This window comes from Phyllopteryx taeniolatus, chromosome 11 (assembly GCF_024500385.1).
Source record: "Phyllopteryx taeniolatus isolate TA_2022b chromosome 11, UOR_Ptae_1.2, whole genome shotgun sequence".
Classification (NCBI taxonomy): domain Eukaryota; kingdom Metazoa; phylum Chordata; class Actinopteri; order Syngnathiformes; family Syngnathidae; genus Phyllopteryx; species Phyllopteryx taeniolatus.
In genome coordinates, this window is record NC_084512.1 from 22,990,954 (window position 1) to 23,010,822 (window position 19,869).

At 41.2% G+C, this 19,869-nt stretch overlaps 1 protein-coding gene across 6 annotated transcripts in view; it reads left to right on the forward strand.

Moving 5' to 3' along the window:
• Positions 1-19,869, forward strand: part of LOC133486222 (cGMP-dependent protein kinase 1) — a 118,506-nt gene that overhangs the window by 33,684 nt on the left and 64,953 nt on the right. For all 6 annotated transcript variants that reach the window (XM_061791048.1, XM_061791047.1, XM_061791051.1 and 3 more), the window contains one exon: positions 6,448-6,614. In XM_061791048.1, coding sequence (XP_061647032.1) covers positions 6,448-6,614 — 167 coding nt within the window. The remainder of the gene's footprint in view (positions 1-6,447; positions 6,615-19,869) is intronic.

Genomic DNA, 19,869 nt, shown 5'->3' on the forward strand with positions numbered 1-19,869 from the left:
CACCTGTAGCGCACCTGAGCGTGCCTCAAAAGTCATTTTTCATGTGAGCAATCATATTGCAATTTCATAGGAACTGTCTCATTTATTTGTTTTTTTTTTTTGGGTCATTCCAAGAAAGGCGGAACGGGTAACGAATGCACAATCCATCTTTTAAATTGGTTAGCGGTTGATCGACAGGCGGACACGTCACCAGTCAGTCACACGCAGACGGACGCTCACACCGGCAGCGACTGGCGGGGAGTCACACAGTGCAAATACTTTTGTCGCTGTAAAACAACGACGACAACCACGTTGCACTTTCAAAACATGACATTTTGCATTTTCCCTTAAAAGAAGACAAACCAGACCAGGACTGTGTTTTCCTAAAAACGAAGGCAAGCCATGGATGTTGTCGCCGCGTTCGCAGTATTGCTACTGCATCTGTCGCATTGCGCGGGGGAGAGTACGGCCGGTCGGGCGAGTAGTTCAAGGGTCACTAAGGGGAATCCAACCGGAGTTCTGTCAGTGACAATTGACCACTCACCCACATCTGTCCCCAATATGTCTATTTCGGTAGCGCGTCGCAACCAGGGAGGCGAAGGGTGAAAGGTGAAAGCGGGGATCTTACGAGAAGCAGACAAAGCCAGTCTGATTCAGCGCGGGAGAATTTTTCCACACGCTGGCAGCAGATGTAGACGAGAGCTTTTTTGGAAAGGCCGAAGTGTGCCAAAGCGTGTTTAGACAAACCGCCAGTACCCTGACGGCGAGTTCTCGCAGGCCCCCGGGTGCGTGTTTACCTTAAGATTGGACTCTGAGAATCCGTCTGAATCTCTCGCTCCTTCTTTCATGCTCACTGACTTCGGCCGCTCTGGGACATAAAACAACATCAAAACAAACGTTTGCGTTGCTTCATTGCCAAGCCCTTCTCAAGAAGCATTCTTCAATTGATTGGTTCCTCGGTTGGTGGATTAGGTATTTAGTTTGTGAGTTGATTCATCATCTATTAATTGCTTACTTGGTTGATGAAGTCGTTTGATGGTTGGTTGTCTTGTTAATTAGTTACTTTGTTGGTTGTTTGCTTACAGGCTAGTTACTTTCTTGCTTGGCTTCTTCATTGTTTGGTTATTTGGTTGCTTTGTTCACTGGTTCGATAACTGCTTGTTTAGCTGTTTAAATGTTGACTTAATTGGTCGGTTGTCTGGTTAATTTGTTCGTTGATTGGTGGACTAGCAATTTGGGTATTTAGTTCGTCAAGTGCATCATTTATTTGTTGCCTAAGTAATTAATTGGTTTGTTTTCTGTTGAATGCATCGCTTTGTTGGTTTGTTTGCCAATTGTTTGGCTAATTGGTTGTTTGTGTAGTGTATTAGTTTGCGGTCGCTCGGTTGGGTGTTAGCTGGTTGACAGTTTGGTTAATTGGCTTGATGCGTGGTGAGTTAATGAGTTGATTGGTGGTCCAAGTTGGAGTGCAGCTAGCAGAGGCACCGTTGAGTTGTGTCTGTAAAGACGTCGAAATAGTTTCCGTCTAAAAGTTGAAACGGAAGTCCATGTTTTTCTTTTTCCTTAGACACGTAACGAGGGAGAGCTTACACAACCACTCTCAACTCTTAACCCTGCTAGTGCATCGAATAGCAAGGTGGTCGCTAAGAGACACATCCTTGCAGAGGTTTGGACATGTTTTTTTTTTTTTTTTTTTTTACAAGTGAATACAAATGTAAAATAGATCTGCTGTGCTCCCAAAAATGGAATGGTTTTCTCCCTTGGTCAGTCAGGTATTCATTGTTTGTTTGTTTGTTTGTTTTTTTTTAACTGCAGCTCACAGACAGAAAAACAAAACAAAACCACACCTCGGCTTACTGATACTTTAGATCAGAAAGAGAAGAAAACACAAATCCCAGGAGGAGATGCCTCATCTAAAAACAAAGCAACAGGCAACAAAAAAAATCAATCAATCAAACAAAGCTTCAAAAATGTCATTAAAATTGAAGTTGCTTATTGTGTCGAGCAGGTGAAAGGTCACCACTGAGGCTGCGGTGTCCCTGTTTTCCCCTCGCATTTATATTTATGCGCTTTATTTGGCTTTAAACTTAAAAAAAATAAATGCAAGTGTCTGGACCTCGGAATGTGAGATATGGACAACTCCCTCGAATGGAAATTTCATGACAATAATCATTCATGCACTCAATCTTTTATCGTGTGGGATTTTTACCATTAAGAGAAGTCCTACTGAGCGTCCTGATAGCATATTCATCATCATCATCATCATCATCATCATCATCATCATACCGCAGATACATGATTCCCTCTCGGTCCTAAATACTGTTTTTTTTTTTTTTTTTTTTTTTTTTGGGGGGGGACAACAGTTGGTGGTCTGTGGCGTCTTTACGACAGTCTCCTTTGAGCAGCTTCCCTTGGTATCACTTTATAATAGGAGGAACCGTATACGGTGACTTGAGTGCAAAATGGCCGCCACGCCCTTCACAATAAGGCAGTAGAAGCATTGGATTTTTTTCCCAGCCAATCAGCAAAGACCAATAAATATAATGAAACAAAGTACACTGTACTGATGTAATATTGTTATTCCCCCCCCCCCCCCCCCCCCAATAAGAAACAACATACACGGTCTTAGGTTTCACATTTTTATCAAATGAAAGGTACATTTTGATGCTAGTTCATTCAGTGCAAACGTGAAGTCAGACTCTAGTTGTAAATTTTAAGGGGAAAAAACACATCAGCACTGGTGCCCTTCTGGGATGGCATCAGACAAAAACAAAAAACAAAGCTAAAGAAAAAGCAATCGTGAGATTAATCCTTAAGACTCTCTTTGAGCCGACGTCTCATCAGATTGGCTGACGTCGCACATGGTAATGGCTTGAAATGTTTCAAACGTTCATAAATGTTCATGAGTATTCGTTCCGCAATTCCTTCGCCCGTCTATGGCATTTTCCATCGTTTGTTAACATTAAGCTAAACCGAATTGACTAAGGCAAAGCTACGTGGTTGTTTAATGTTCCGTTTGACAGGAAACGTCAAGTGGGAGTGGCATTAAACAGCTTGAAGCCTCTCTCGTGAAAAATGGTCCACGATCTGCCATCCATCTATCATCCATCCATTTTCTTCTGCTTATCCAGGGTTAGTCATTTGTGTAAACATGCTCTTATTCGCTAAGTGATATTCAATTTGTCTCCACGTATGTGTTTTTTCTTCTTCTTGGTATTATTATGATTAGAGCTATTGTTCTGTATTTTGCTGATGTCTGTTGCATTTGGCAGCATGTTCCTGTTTTCCTTGTATTTATTACATTGACACCCACTCTATCTTTTTTTGCAAGGCCCACGGAGAGGAGCGCTCCTCTCCCACAGAGTGCCTCTTTATTCCTCGGCGCTCCCCCACCACTTTTAACACCACCCCTCTAATGTCCCTTCCCTTTTTAAAATAGCATAGTTTGTCCTTTTAAGGAAAGCCCCACTTGCTCGGCCCTAAACATCGATATGCAGTCGAATACATCACCCTCACCGAAAAAAGAAAAAAGGATTTTTTTGTTTTTTCGGAGTCTGCTCAGTGGCGCTCCAAGGGGCTAAACGTATAAATGTCGAGAGGCGATAAATCACCCAGCTGTTACAAGGGTAATGAAGCGCATCGCCACATGTTCTTGAAATAAGAATAATAGATTTCCAATGTTTCCATAGTTAGTCATTTCCCAGTGACATTCTGCCGTACCTCACCATGTCATCTTTAATAAAGTTGTCAGCGTGAAATACCTTTCAACGAGCCTCGGTGCCCTGCTGAGGAATCAAAAAAAAAAAAAAAAAGACACGGTAAAATAAAAATCAGCAGAAATCTCCAGGGAGGAACTTCGATATCGTTCTCAGGAGTCTTAAACGGCCACCAGAAAGACATTAGGAAGCTTTTGGATGGCGGCTGAGGGTGTCAAAAAAAGCTTTGCAGGTGACGACGTGCCAAACATGATATATTGACTGATACAAATCGCCTGGCTTTCACTCATAAATATGAGATAAGATCAAGTGAAATGAAATTACAGTATATGAGATGAGTCAAATGAAATGAGATAAGATACAGGGAGACGATACGGCGCAGGGTGAGTTTAGGAAAGGCAAAAGGCATAGATGAGATCAGATAAGACATAAAATGAAATGAGATTAGGTCAAACGAGATAGCAAGCAGCAAGAGTAAAAATGATTTGCAGTGATCTTGGAAAAAGAGAGATCAATTTCGGAAAGATAAACTCGGTAAGAAGAAAATGCAATAAGCCTACTTGAGGCGGGGTACACTGAATCCTCGCCGCATCGTACTCACCAGTTTGCATATTTGTTTTCCTGTGGAACCGATCCTCGACAACAAGTCACCTATACGCAGTTTGGGCTTCCTTCTATAATACGCTAAAATGCCACAAGATGGGGCCAAACCCTGAAAGTAGTAATTGGTGTCAAGGAAGTATGTTGAGGCGATACCTCACAACAGAGGGGTATGAGATAGTATGAGAGAAATGAGATGAGGTATATAGAATATACATAGAGATCAATTTGTGTCGGAGCGCTACAGGCTGCACTTATTTTTGCCAAGAAAACTAAATATCAATTTCCGCTGCTGTGTTCCAGCGCCTTGGCTGATCCACAGTCCACAATGAGCACAAAGCAAGTCGGTGAATACATTTAGAAAACGGTCGCTTCTTCTATGTGGAAGAGGACTACTTTTTTTTTTTTTTTTGTCGTCGCTGGATTAACCCGGATGCATATCATTAACCTGGTTGGTCCTGCAGAAGGAAGGCCGACATGCTCCGTCTTTGATGACTATTCATGTGGTCCAACTTCTCTCCTTCTTGTTGGCGAAAGATCAAGTGGCTCCTGCGCTGCGCTGCGCTCAAATGATTTTCATCATGCTGTCAGATCCCATCCTGGTATTGAACGCTTTCATTGTGCGCCCAGCTGCACCCTGACAACGCCACATTACCCTTCTAATTAATTGTTTGGTACGTACCTGCAGCATAGCTTTAGTTCTTCAGTGTGCGAAGGCCAAATTGTTGCACTCTTGAATGGAAGCAATTAGCTTCAATTCAGCATGTTGCCGTTGATTGACTTTTTTGTTCTTGCATGCTGCATTCAGTCGCAACAGCAGTGAGTCACCTAGAGGATACCGGACTTCCATATATAACGGAAGGTACGATGGTGCCTTTGGATATGAGCCGTTGTTTGGATGATTTTGGTTTTTTTAATTTTTTCGGCAAAAATTGAAAATACGAGCGCTGTATGTACTGTGGACTCAACTCACTTCATGACAAAAGAGGCTTCAAGCTATTTTATGCCACTTCCCAGTCCAAGTTTACATTGCGTATTTAAAACAACCACGTAGCTTTGCCTCAGGAGAGTCTGCTTAGCTTAATGCTAACAAACAATGCAAAATGCCATAGACGGGCTGACAAATGGCATTGGTGTGGCGGTGTTATAACCCTTCCAGCAACTGATATTTGAACAAAAACGGTGGAGCAACACATGTACACAGACAGTATACAAATATTTACAGGTGTATCTTCTTTATCCTGTGCAAAAAAAAACCAACAAAAAAAAGACCAATATTACTGCAGTTTACTAGCTGGAATGGAATAAAGCCATGATTTGAAATATGAGTGTTTTAAATTACGAGCGTGATCCAGGAACACATTTAACTCGTATCTCAAGGCACCGCTGTAAAGGCAGGCATCTATAGTTACAGTTGAAGCATTCATTCAAGTGTATGACAGGCGTTGCAACAAAATGCTGCCTGAAACTTCAGCTTTACAGATGCCACATTTAGGTATTTCTTTATTTTTCTGGTAAGGTAGAAAGAGTGGCGTCAATTTGAGGTGTGACGTTCACGTATTCGAGCCGAGGGCGCACATTTCACCGTTTTGCAGCTTTTACACAAAATGCTGTCAAAACTTCAGCTTTACAGGTGCCACGTCTGTTGCTCTGTGTGGAAATGACGTCCATCGCGACATCGTATGGCGAAGGTAATTACAGCCACCAGCTGTCTTTATTGTTCTGGTAGGATAAAAAGGGAAGCGTCTATTTATTCAAGTGGATGCCGCACATTTGCAATCAGCTTTACAGGTGCCACGTCTGCTGAGAAGGCTGAGTGTATTGTGGTAATGGAATCTATCGTGACACATGGTGGCACCAGTCAGAGTAAACGCCACCAGCTGTTCTTGTTTTCATGCAGAATTCGATGATGGACCCTGCGTCCATTAGAGTGGTGGTGACTATTTGGGGAAACAGTTTCATTTTCAAGAATTCGTTTTGCGGGGGGCAAAAAAAAAAAAGCAACACAGAAGCCCGCCGCGCCGTTCGAAACCAAACCCCGCAGATTTTGTGCAGTTGACATTTGCGCTCGGCGACTCTTGCACTTCATTTGATCCCTCAATGACATTTATAAGTCTGATCTCGTAACGTCAACTTTTTTTTGGTCTCCGAGGTCTAAGGATCTGATCAAAGAGGCCATCCTGGACAACGACTTCATGAAGAACCTGGAGCTGTCGCAGATCCAAGAGATCGTGGACTGCATGTATCCCGTGGAGTACGGAAAGGACAGTTGCATCATCAAGGAGGGCGACGTGGGCTCGCTGGTGTACGTCATGGAAGGTACGAGCACACGCATGCGCCCAGCCTTGACGAAAAGTGCATGAAAATTGCACGTCTTCCAGACTGCCACACTGGTTTGTTTGTATCTATGAAAAGTGATTTTGGTCAAATAAAATATGAGCAATTGCCTCAATAAATCCTTTTATGAATCACCATAGAGAAGGGCACACACAATATACTGCGGCACTATCTGCAGCATATTAAATACAATCATTCATTGCTGACTAGGAAAGGGCATACTTTTATTTATGTCTTTTTTTAAATGCAAAAAATGTAGTCGATCAAATATGAAAGTACAGTGAAGCCCCGTTTATCGCAGGGACACCTCACCGCAAATGGTGAAAATCATCAAAAATTTGGTGAAAAAAGGCAGCATTTTGAAAAAGTTTTTTTTTAACAGTTTTATGCCTCCCACACACTTTTGAACATTTATTATTACTTTGAAATGTTTCAGCTTCACAGGTATAGTATTTGAATACAAAAAAAAGTAGTGGCATAATCGCCCAAGACATTTTTTTTAACATTATCGGACAACAGGAAAAAAAGTTGCGGATTTTGGGCTTTAATAATAACAATCATTCAGAGACATCCCATAATCTCGCGTTTCCTGGCTCAAATTCGTCTCGTTTATCGGCGCGTGTGTGTCGCCCGCTTAGCAGTCTTATATGCTGACATAATGGTGCAACGAAAGATTTACACTCTTCTCCCGTGGAAAGTCTTTGCACGCAAGTTTCAAGAAGGTGTGCGGAAAGCGAGAAGCAATACGCCTCCGTCTTGTAAAATGATATGAGACTGAAAGGTCAACGACATACTTTGGTGAATGCCGATATTGATCTTTTCATCTCACACACTTTTTTTTTTTTTTTTTTTTTTTAAATAGCTACACCACGCTTTATTTTCTCCATGCCCTGCCTCTCGGGTAGGTACACTGCTGAAGAGGACTGAGCAGACAACGAGTACTGTGATGACAGCAGGAATGTTAAATGCTGCGTTTGTTCCCCATCTAATCTCCTGAGTCATTGCGGCCGACTTCCAAAACATTTTGTGAAGGGCAAAGTCCATTTGACTTTAAAATAGGATCGCATTAGGGACTGGAATCAGTCGTACCGGACAAAGTTGTACCATTTGTATTAGCGTCATTCGATGACTTTTCTTTTAGCATGCAGGATTTCGCATGCCGTGGGCACGGTGTGCAAATGGTTAGCACATCTGCCTCACAGTTCTGGGGACCGGGGTTCAAATCCCGGCCCCGCCTTTGTGGAGTTTGCATGTTCTCCCCGTGCCTCCTTCAGTTGGTTGGTGTGCCCCCTTAAAATCTACTGTATTCTTATTCAATCTTTATTTTGTGGAAAGATAAAATGACATGCTTTGATTGAAAAGTGTCAGTCTTACAGTAAGCTTCAACTGGGAGTGACAAATAAACAGTTTGAGGCACGCTAGTTTTGCTTCTTATTTGGAGAAGTGTGCGAGCGAGATTGTGGGAACAGGTGCTAAGGAATATTTGAAAAAGTGTGTTTTAACATGTTTAAATGTGTTTAAAGCATGTGGGAGTCATAGATTATTTCTTTGTTTTGAAAAAGCTTCTTGGCAATAAATCTTATACCGTTGGAAAGCCATTTTTTTGTTCCCACTTTGAAATGGTGACACATTAGTGGGATGTGCAGCTGAGCTGAGTATGTTGGGTTGAGCCCATGAAATGTTTGCCAAATCTTCCCTGTGCATGCCAGAGTTACCAATTCAACGCCGACTTGAGACAAATGCGGCTTCGAAATGCTACCGAGGCTTCTGATTGTTAATTGAATCAAATGGTGAAATTGCCAATATGTCTTGTTTCTTCAAACTCAAATCATCAAATCCATCAAAAACCAAAAGAGAGTAGATGGCAACAGCAAAATAGGCTGCTCGCCACTGGCAGAGAATTTTTCCGGGGCGCATCCCACGTCGGCTCTGCTGCTCATCCGAGTCGTGCCGATATTATGCGGTATTTACTTTACAAATTCGTCTCAAAGTTGAATCCAGTTTAATACGGTTTCTTGCCCAATAAAGGTGATGGCCGAAGTGGATTAAACACTCCGTGACTCGCGAGCAACAGCTGCCTAAATGCTCGAATGAGACAGTAAACATTGTTTTCATGGGTCCTTCATGTGTACTTCATTGTCGTTTTATGGCAAGAATGACATCAGATGCTCATCTGCGACACGCAGAAGGGGACGCGAGCCATCTAACGTGACATCACGCAGATAAAATGCAAAAAGCGCCACCGCTGATGAGACGCTCTAAGCAAATCAGGGATTATATCTTTGACAATAATTACCAAACGCATTTGTTTATGGCGAGCATTGTGATGGCAGAAACAATATGCCTCTGGATGTTGAGCTGGGAAACAAAATCTGGTGTCTATTGTATTTGTTTTTTCCCCCCATAGATTTTGTTAATGAAGGGTTTTGATCACGGTAGCCATCTTGGAGTTGTCTCGTCACTTTTGGGGTCTCCAATGAGCCGGTCGTGTCACACTAGACGTGATGAATAGCGACATACACAATGACGTGAAAAAAGAGACTTCTGCACGGCTTAACTGGAGGGAAAGAAGCATATTGGAAATGTGTCAGCTCGGCCGCAGTATTGCTTTTTTCTTTTTCTTTTTTTTTTTTTAGGTGGGATCCTTTGAGGGAATTACACGTTTCATTTGCTCATCTTTTAGGAGCTATATCACAGTTAATCTTCATCTCTATTGCCGATTTTTAAACTGGTGTAAAAAAAAAAAAAAAAAACATTTTAAAAAACAAAACAAAACAAAAACAATGTATCGGTGAATCTGCGGGTAGCGAACCGCGAGTATGCACAGGTCCAATATACAGCGGTGCCTTGAGATATGAGTGACCCAACTAACGTGTTTTTCGAGACACAAGCCAATTTTCTGCTTTGACTTGCAAGTCAAAATTGGAGATATGAGTGCTGTATGGTGGCAGTGAACGCAACTCAACTGCACTTCATAACAAGTTGCAGTTTGGCATATAGGGAGCAATTCTTCATAAAAGAGGCTTCAAGCTGTTTATTGCCACACCCACTTGAAGTTTACTGGTATAAAATGAAGGAAACACATTTTAAGAGACTTATCGTACTTTGTCGAAGTTGGCTGTCAAACTATACCTAAAACAAATAGAATTACACTATTACAGTTATTTAACGAAACCACATAACTTTGGCTTCTTAAAATACACGAGCTTAATGCTAACACACAATGCAAAAACACCATACACGGGCTACCTAATAGCATCGGTGTCGCAGTGTTTTAACCCTTTATCGACTGATATTTGGACACATGTTGGAGCAACACGTTGCCTCTTATTTGGAGAACTGTGTGAGTGAGCGAGTCTTCTTTTTGTTTCCTTAAAGTGATGTTATATTGCTTGATAGTCTCCCATTTCTTGACAGCTCGAGAGTGAGAACAAGCTAAGGAATGCTTCAAAAAGTGTGTTTTATTCAGTTTAAATGTGTTTGAAGCATGTAGGAGGGGTAAAACTACAGTATATACTATATACTATTTTTGTATGGTCTCTCTAGATCTAGGATTTTTATTACAGCTGGGGTTGGAACATATCACCCGTGATAAATGGGGCTTCACTGTTGGTATATAGAGTTCATACTATATCGATATTTAATCGAGTAATAGCCACGCCCCACTCCAAAAAAAATAAAATAAATAAATATATATTTTGGACGTCTTTCCTTCAAGTGCATATGTTGCTACTGAGTGTATGGTATAAACTCTATACAGAGGTTGAGACAACAAAATCAGCCTTTGGAAAACGGTTAGCATTCGCGATTAACATTAGCGTGCTAGCGATTACTGCTAGCGCTAACTACCATTCAGCTCACTCATACATTATGTTATGTGTACATTACACATCTAATAGTGTCCTAAAATCACTTACAGATGCTCCTTTGGCGTTTTTGGCAAGGTTTATCAGTGGCCCAACAATGTCCATCGACAATAAATGTCTGTGTGAAACATTGGCTGCAGCGGTGCAAATATGGTTCTGGGCGGAACTGTTTTTTTTTCTTTTTTTTTTGTCCCGGCGGAGCTTCGAGGCACAAATTTTGCGCCAACCTATTTTTGAAGTCGACTTAGCCGAGTTATCCCCCCCCCCCCCCCCCCCCCCCCCACACACCCTCCAGCCCTAGTACAGTATATACCTACATAAATTACATTGTTCACACCTGTGCAGTAAGTAAGTGCATTTGTCAAACTATACCCACATGATTTACATTACTCACTCACATCCAGTGCAATACAAGGAAGTCATTGCTGACAGGCTTGGTCTTGCTGCATCATTTGCCCACACTTCTCTCTCTCTCTCTCTCTCTCTCTCTCTCTCTCTCTCTCTCTCCAACTGATAAAAAAAAAAGTGTTAGTCCGCCGGCGACACACGTTTTGTCAAAAGGTCCGTTTTGGGGCAGCGTGACTTTTTAATCCACACTGACTGCTTGGTCGTCCGTCGCACAATGTTAAACGCTTTCAGTTCAGCGTCGTACATGATTTGTCACAGCAAATGAAGTGTCGCTCGCTCGCCTCGGCGATGGTTAGTGTTTTGCTATCGCGCGGTGAGAGGATGTCTGTCATGCGTTGCGTCGCGAGGCAACGGTGAACTAATTGTGCTTGCCCGGCCGTTAGTGTGTTTTCATTCGAATTTAGTGGGATTTCATACCCGAAAAAATATGCGCAATACTTGCCATCAGTCCCCCATTTTTTTTTTTTTTTTTTAAATGGATAAATAAATAAACCTTAACTGCTGGCAAATATATGTTTAATGGCAAAATTGAACATTCCTGTTGGGAAGTAGTGTTTTTAGGTTGGGTATTTGTGTGGACTGTGTTGCTCCATTACAATGTGATATTTTGAGGCGTTGATGGAAAAATAGTCCATTTATACCTGCAGTGCTTAACCTTTGGTATAATTTCCGAATAATTCCCCCGAGAAAACTGTGATCTTTTTCCGTCACAGCCTCCCTGTTTGCCCCGATAGTTTGCATGAATCATTGTGCGAGATCAGACGAGCCAGAAGGGACGCTGGCTCGCTGCTTTGATGAGGCGCGCCATAATGAACTTTGGTTGTATTATTATTTTGTTCGCCCACATGGATTCTGTTTGAAAGACAGACCGTAACTCAGAACAAAAGTGTTTCTATGGCGACAAGAGCCACAAAAAGCCGGGACAGGTGGCTAATGACGAAAAGTAATCGAGTACTGTATTAACAAGAAAACTGTCAGGATGTGCCTCATTGTCACCATTAAACATAATTAATTGCAAGCACGTATGCAAATGGACCCGAAACCCAAATTACACCTGTCCTCTAGTACCGCGTTTGCAGTTGACGGTGCAAACAGTGAGCGTGAACCAGCGGACTGTAATCCAGAGCACAGGGAAAAGAGATTTAAGGATTTGTTAGGAAGACTGGGCTCAGCCCAAACATTTACAAAGTGAACACGATGGCTTCAATTGCTGCAGCTGTGGAATTTTGGATTTTTTGGGACAAATGACTCGCAGAAAACAAAACAAAACAGCAGAATCATGAGTTTACATGGCAAGTTGAGACTTAGTAAAGAGACAAATTGTAAACACACGGACGTTTGCATAAATAGCTACGATCACGAGTCACTGTAGCGAAAACGTTGTTCATTTATTGTCTGTGGATGAAAGTCTTCCCAAATGGATACGACACTTTTCTGCAAATATGATGCTTGGTTTGGGGTATTTGAAATGAAAATCAAGCTCATCATGACTACTTGGTTCAATATACCGTTGAGCTTAAGGCGAATATTTGCGTTTGTGTAACAGTAAACATAGATTTGGTATATAGGGGGTCCTCGGTTTATGACTGTCCCGACATAGGAGGTTTCCATGCAACAAGCAACTACAGTAGCCTGCGCAGTCACTGGGAAAATAATGCTCAGTTACCGCCGTACTTACTGTGTTTACTTTGATTGATTCATATTAATGGTCTATAATATTGAATCCAAATATTTACTGTAATCATGAATTTACTACTGCGCTAGCATAGGTTAGGGGTGTACAACACCTTCCAATTTAGGTACGAAATCAAATTGCCACAGTCAAATTAGTTGCTAGATGCGTCATTCACAAAAACGAAAGCCTCCCTCAAATACATCATCCCTCCTTTTTCCTATCATACAAAACAAGTACTAACTGCACTCACAGACACAATCGTTGGCCTATTGACATTCGAGAGTTAACGCTTGATCACATTTGAACACCGTTCTGAAACTGCAGCACTGAAGAACGTAAACAGTTGCTCAGATGATGTGTGTAGTGTTCGCTACTGCATGTTCAAAATGATTATTAAAGATAATGTCACGATATGTGGAGACGCTGTTTCACCTCACAGATGATGTGGTCCCACCACAGACGTATGTTTGTTCCGGCAAGCTACACAACTTTTTAAATACTAATTACTCATAATTTTAAGGAGTTTTCTGGTTTCTCAATGAATGTTGTGAACTTCATCTATATTTGAGAAGCGTCATTTCGCAAATGGTTGTGTTTTTATGACTAAGTACACATTTCATAGACATGACGCGTTAGGTTTTAATGACGATTCCAAAGTGTCCATAAATGTGAACGGTTGTTTGTCTATATGTGCCCTGCCATTGACTGGCAACCAGGCTAGGGTGTGCTCTGCCTCTCACCCGCGAACCCAATGAGGACAAGCGCAATAGAAAAATGGATGAGTGAAATTACCATCAAAATCTCTTAGACCAAGCTAATCCTTTTAGCCCCACAAGCATTAAAGAACACATTTACAACTTCACCTTTGTGTTTTTGTTTTTAACTCCCCCTTAAAAAAGTTTGACATCTAAAGAGTAGTTTTAGAGTGTAATTTACGTTGCACATTAAGAACCAAACAAACACATTCCACGGACAAAGGTGTCTGCAGTCTGATGCTGAATTATGCATGTTGTCTTTTAGGGAGCTGGCTGGCAGCTCGCCCTCGTGTGCATTTTACTAGCTAAAGTAAGTGTGTAGGCAGAGCGGAGAGGAGAACTACAGAGCCGAGTATGTACAAGTGGAGAGCCCGAGTTTCTGTGCCGCGCTCCCATAGTCAGTGCGGCCATTCATGCTCATAGCATTTTCTTATTCAGCTCCAGGTCTTTCGGGGATTTGCGGTTACATTCCGGATTGTACATGCTATCACTACAAAGTCCCAATTATTTTTCTCTTTGGCATACCTTCTGGAAAGGTAGCAAGCTGACAGACTGCTACAGTATAATTTCAGTTTGGCTTTACTTGAAGCATTCCAAGGGTTATGATTGTATATCCAGTGAGGTGTGTCAGAAAGGTTTCAGGAACGGTGACACAAAAGATGTTTCAAATCCGAACTACAAACTACAAGTTTTCCCCTTTGAAGTAAAATCCTTAGATCCTAACACACTTTCCAAGGCTTTTCTGCCACGTCTTCTATGTCTTCTGCTATGACTGCTATGCACTCCTGGAAGAATTCTTCCAGGATCCTCCGCAGCTCCATTGTCATGGCCGTCTTGATGGTCTCCATGATGACCACCTTGATCTTGAGAAAGAAGTACAAATTACACGGAGCCAGGTTCGGTGAGCTCCTGTTCCTTTAAGCAAGGAACTGTCAGATGCTCAGGGCATTGTGAGCTGCCACAAGTTGTCCAGCCACAACTCTCGCCTCTTCTCGCCCAGCGACCCAAGTGCCGCAGGATCTCTTTGTAGACGTGCTGGTTGATCGTCTCGCCCAATTTGAAGGGGAAAACTCGTAGTTTTATCTTTAGTGACACCAGTCCTTGACATTTTCAGACACAGCTCGTATAAAACGGCTGGCTGGATGATGAATGTGTGCATTTTCCTTGGATAAACCGGTGAATAACAATGACTATCAGTGTTTACCTTACCTGCTCACCACTTGTAGTAAGAGCAGGGTTTGAGGACTCTTAATGTTGCGACACTCAAGTAGCTCATCAACATGATTGTGTGCATCTTTAATCAAATTCAAACAACATCTGGCGTCTGTTGGCACTTCATGTCATCTGTATATTTTATCATGCGATCATTCCTTTTGGCTTCCCCCCACACCTTATCACATCTGTCACCTTGCACTCCGGCCTACGGTCTGAAAACCAGACGTGGAAATGTATCAGCGATGGCTTTAGGCATTCATCATTTGGTGTGCTTGTTAACGTCTTAGCTCTTCTGCCTCCTAACAATCGGAATCATAATTCAAGGAAGGGACAGGAAGTCTGGCTATAAACTTGTTGTCGTTCCGGTACCTCTGCTCTGGGGATTATTTTTCCGATTTGTGGTGGAGTTTAACCAGTAATCTGGAAAAATCTGAGGACAAATACCCATTCTGTGTTGGCATCAAGAAGGAATTCAACCATGGAAGAAGCAGATAAAAGTGAAGCTTTACTCTCGCCGCACATTGATGTCGCCGTCCTTGCAGCTTCTTTACTGAAGTACAGACACTTGTGTGAAAAAACACTGGTACAAGTAGAAGTACTGATTGAACTCCTGTAACCTAAGCAAAAACGTACAGACTCTAAATGTTCTTAAGTTCAAAAGTAAAATGAGGTGAGATGAGTGGTTAGAACGTGTAGTAGTGACTGTCCTAAATTTGATTGAGGTGGTATGAAAAAAAAGGTTTCAAAACTTCAATTTGACTTTCCTTACGGGTTTCCTCCATGGCTTCAGTTGGGTCCTCTGTAATCTGGTACAAACCTTGTAGACGCAATCAGCGACGGCACTAGAGTGAAACTGGGTGTCACGCGTGTGAGAAGGACACAATTTGTGAAGCTAATTAGAACGAGCACCTTTTCTTAGCACTACTACTAGCACTCTGGCGTTATTAGCACTCTTGTTCACAGACTGATGATAAGGATTCCCCCCTCCCCACCCCACACCACACACTGCCTCTTCCTGTGCTGATAAGCAGTATGAAAATAGCAAATGCTTCGGATAGCAGAAAGACAAGTGTGCGCACACAAAACCATTGCACTGTCATGGTTGCCTGGCAACTTAACCGAAGCAGACCTTAAAAAGCGTTGCGAGTGTTGCCGCCGCATTTCGGGGAAAAGCTTCTCAAAGCAAAGTAAGACTGACACACTTTACTTTGATGGTGACCAGGGAACCCCACTTCAACCACTTGGGATTAAATTGTCCAATCCATTGTGATGTTGGGTCCTGACGTTATTTGACCTATAGTAAGACCACGATGACGTCTTTTTTAAAGGCAATCAAGATGAGGGTCTCAGTGGAGGCTTATCAGGATTCCATCATGGAAAACGGTGATGAGTGGTGGGGGTGTGTGTGTGTGTGTGTGTGTGTGTGGGGGGGGGGGGGGGGGTGTACTAATTGGAATGACACTCACCTTGTTATCTTGGCTTTGGTGTAAAAAAAAAACAAAAACAAAAAAACGGTCCGGTGTGCACGCACATTCTCTTAAATTGCTGGTCAATATGACACACTTTCTGGCAAAGAAACAAAGGCTGCATGTTATTAAATCAAACGTCTGTTATCAGAAAAAGCACACGTGGAACTGCCAGACAAAAATGTCACAAAAAGTGTGTGTGTGTGTATATATATATGTATATATATATATATATATATATATATATATATATATGTGTGTATATATATATATATATATATATATATATATATATATATATACTAGGGCTATCACGGTTTAATCTTTTTAGAATAAATTCTGCTATTGATTATTATTACTATTATTATTATTATTATTATTTTACAACCAACCTGTATTTTATTCTCATTTATCCTGATCCTTAAACTGCATATGCTGTATGGTATAACTTTGGTGTACAGAATTTGAGACTTAAGATTTGAGAGCTAAACGGTTAGCAATTGTGATTAGCATTAGCCTACTAGCTAAATAAAAAATAAAAAAAAACGCTAAATACCATTTAAGTCACTCATAAACCATGCTATATGTACATTACACATCTAACAGTGCCTTAAAAATCCGCTCCTCTGTCGTTTTTGGCAAAGTTTACCAGTGGCCCAACACTGCGTCCTTCTGCAATAAATGTCCGTGTGAAGCATTGTTCTGGCGGTGCAAACCTGTTTTTTTGGTGTGGGGGGTGCCGGCGGCGCGTCGAGGCAGACATTTTGCGACAACCTATTTTACAAGTCAAGTTTTAGCAGAGTTATTCTCCCCCCCAGCGTTAATATATACTAAAATAATATTCTCAATTTCAGCACGATTTCATTATTGTGAAATCTGAGCCTGTTTAGTTGAACACAAAGCTATTATTCTGTTGTTGGAATGGCAATAGGTGGCTACACAGGTTAATTGTGGCTTCTGGAGTATTTAACTGTTGAGCCTGTCACTATACATTGCTGGCATAGATAGATAGTATCCATTTTTCTTTTGTAGTAACTAAATTATGTGAAATTGGATCATTTCTGGCATGATCACTCAAGGAATGTGCTGCAGCACAGCGATGGGAATCCCTGATTTAGAGAATACATTTGAAAAATGCTTGAAAGAAAGAAGAAAAAAAGTAACAAATAAATTAGTATTATAGTGACATTAAGTACTTTTCCAACGGCGGCCATGTTTCTGCACAGCCAATCTCATTATTTTAAATGCAACATTCCCCAGCCAAATCAGTTCCATTGCTTCGGTGATCTGTTCTTAATCGGTTGGTGTCTTTTCTTATGACCATCCATAAGGAGAGCAAAATGTTTTTCATTTTTTGAGATACACTGCAGTTAGGCGAATCGCCCAGGATACATATTTGTGGTGTGAGTGGAATGGCTGTATTAGTGCTAATCATTACTTGCTTTGTTATGCCCAACCAGGGAGCCACACAACCAATGGAGTTCCTTCACCAGCACTGCATTTAATACATTTACTGTCTTCAAGCCCATTCTATGTAATACAATCTGTCAAGTCTAAGTTAACCCTCAATGAACGATACAAGGGAAATGCACTCAGGCCATTTTTTTAAAATTAAAATCAATTCTTGGTGCTTCTAACATGATCACTCGAGCTAAGTTTTCTTCTGGAAGCCCGTGAATTACTACATGTTGTGCTGCATATCTCGCATAACGTTTCCCTTTTGGTGATTTTTGATTCGATGTCTGTGGTTTTAAGGCTGTTCACGTCGATCCTCCTGAGTGACACATTATCTTCCTTTGAGACTTTATTGAAAGAGTTGTCAAACCCCAGCGATGTCTTTAAGTCTTCAACATTGTCAACTTTTTTAAAAGATCGGGTTTTGTTAGCTCCTCTTTCAAGGTTGTTATAGAGTCGAGGATTTCTCGCTTTTGCTTGGCATTTTGTCGTAATACGACTGTGGCTATTTTACTTCAGTGGGAACTGGGGCCTTGTAAAGGTGGAGGGAATTATAAACAGTTCAAAATTCCAGCCAGTGATAGTACAAAATCCATAGCAGGCGTCTGCTTGAAAGCAAAAAAAAAAAAAAAATCAGGAAAAGGCTACTAAAACATCTGAACTTTATTTGGGATTAATCAGAGAGACTTTAAACGGTGGCAGTTGTGTGCTGATTTACATTGAACGCGTTTTAAGGCAATTGGTTAATCCTGAACACAGCCACAACCAGTTTGTGCACACGTTACACATGATATATATATATATATATATGACACACACATTTTTACTTCCGCTTTTGAAAATATCTATTTTTAAATTGAGTTGTATTTACATGTTGTAGGTCAGATTAATGGTGGAAAATGTTTATTTGTGTCAGATTTTTTTATCCTGAATATGCTGGGAATGCTGTACTGTATTTCCTCAAATAGTAAAGTCAATATCAATATTTGACTCCTGAGACTTGTGAGATATTTTAGTTTTTTTAATGAATTTGAACAGAGGTGTGTTACTTACGTCCTTGCTTGACTGACTGTGTTCCAATGTTGGCTTCACTTGGGGCTTATGCTAGCAATGAAATTAACAAGTATGAAAAGTCATTCTTTAAAATTTTGATTTAAAACGTTTCTTTTTTTTTGCTGTTGTGGGCTTTTTTTTGTTTGTTTTTTTTGTGGTGAATCTGCTGCTGTTGAATCTGAATCTGCTACTTGGCAATAATGTTGAGCCAAGTAGTAGCTAATTAGCTAGCTTGGAGAACTAGCACTGCTTTCTCAATTTGAAACAATTAGTGTCTTCCTTGGATAATTATGGCATAAATTATAAAAACTAAAATTATGAAATACAGTTTATTTACCTCTGTGTTTAAGATTTAGTTTCTTAGATACTCGGTGCATATACCTGCATGTTAATAATGAAATGCTCATCTCGCAGGGTAAGATTGGATGTCAACAAGTTTCTTTTTCCATTTCGCCCTGGCATGTTCTTGTCACTCTACAGCCACACACACACTCTCACAGGTACTTTGTTTTTTAATTTCAACTTCTCAAACTACGTGAGACAGACACATTTTCCTCCATTTCACTCTGCCTCACTTTTCTTTTTTTTTTTTTTTATACGCACATTGACCTCAATCTGTCCTCTTGTCACTCGCGTCCTCCACTCACTCATCGCTTCGTCTTTTTTTTTTTTCCTCATCGTCCTCCGTCCGGCCATCTCGGCTCATTTACATTCTACTATCCTCCGTCTTTGTTTGTCTCTCATTTTCTCCCGACAGATAAAAAGGCCGAGGTGGCCTTTGTGTCAGGCGGGGTTCCCATTTTTAGCTCCTGAGAGACCGATGAATGCACCTCCGTGAAAGACGTAATTAGTAATGATCCCCAAGCACTGCTACCCTTTGAGAGTTCCGCAACTTGAGGGATGAAAAACCCTGTGTGCGCTTTGCTTTTGCTTTTGCCTTTTTAGTACGTTTAAAGGGGACGTGATGCATTTTTTTTTTTTAACAATTTAAAATAGTTCCCAGGTGTAAATAAAATAAAATAATATACCCTAAGATAAAAGGAAGTAAGTAAAATAAATAAATCAACTCATAACACCCTGGATAAAATTACGTGGTTTTGGAGTGGTTCTGTCTCATGCAAATGAGCCACTGCTCAGCCCGCCCCCATGTACTGATGTGCCAATGGCAATTATGGTTAATTGCCATGGCAACTGGTCTGCGGACGTCGCTTGAAAATGGCAGATCTTTCTCAGTCTAGGTGTCAAGTCATCGGTGGAGAAACACAGATTTGGTGCAGTATTATGTAAATTAGCTTCACTGTTACATTTTTAAAAACAGCAAAGTTCATAACAGCTTGCTGACAG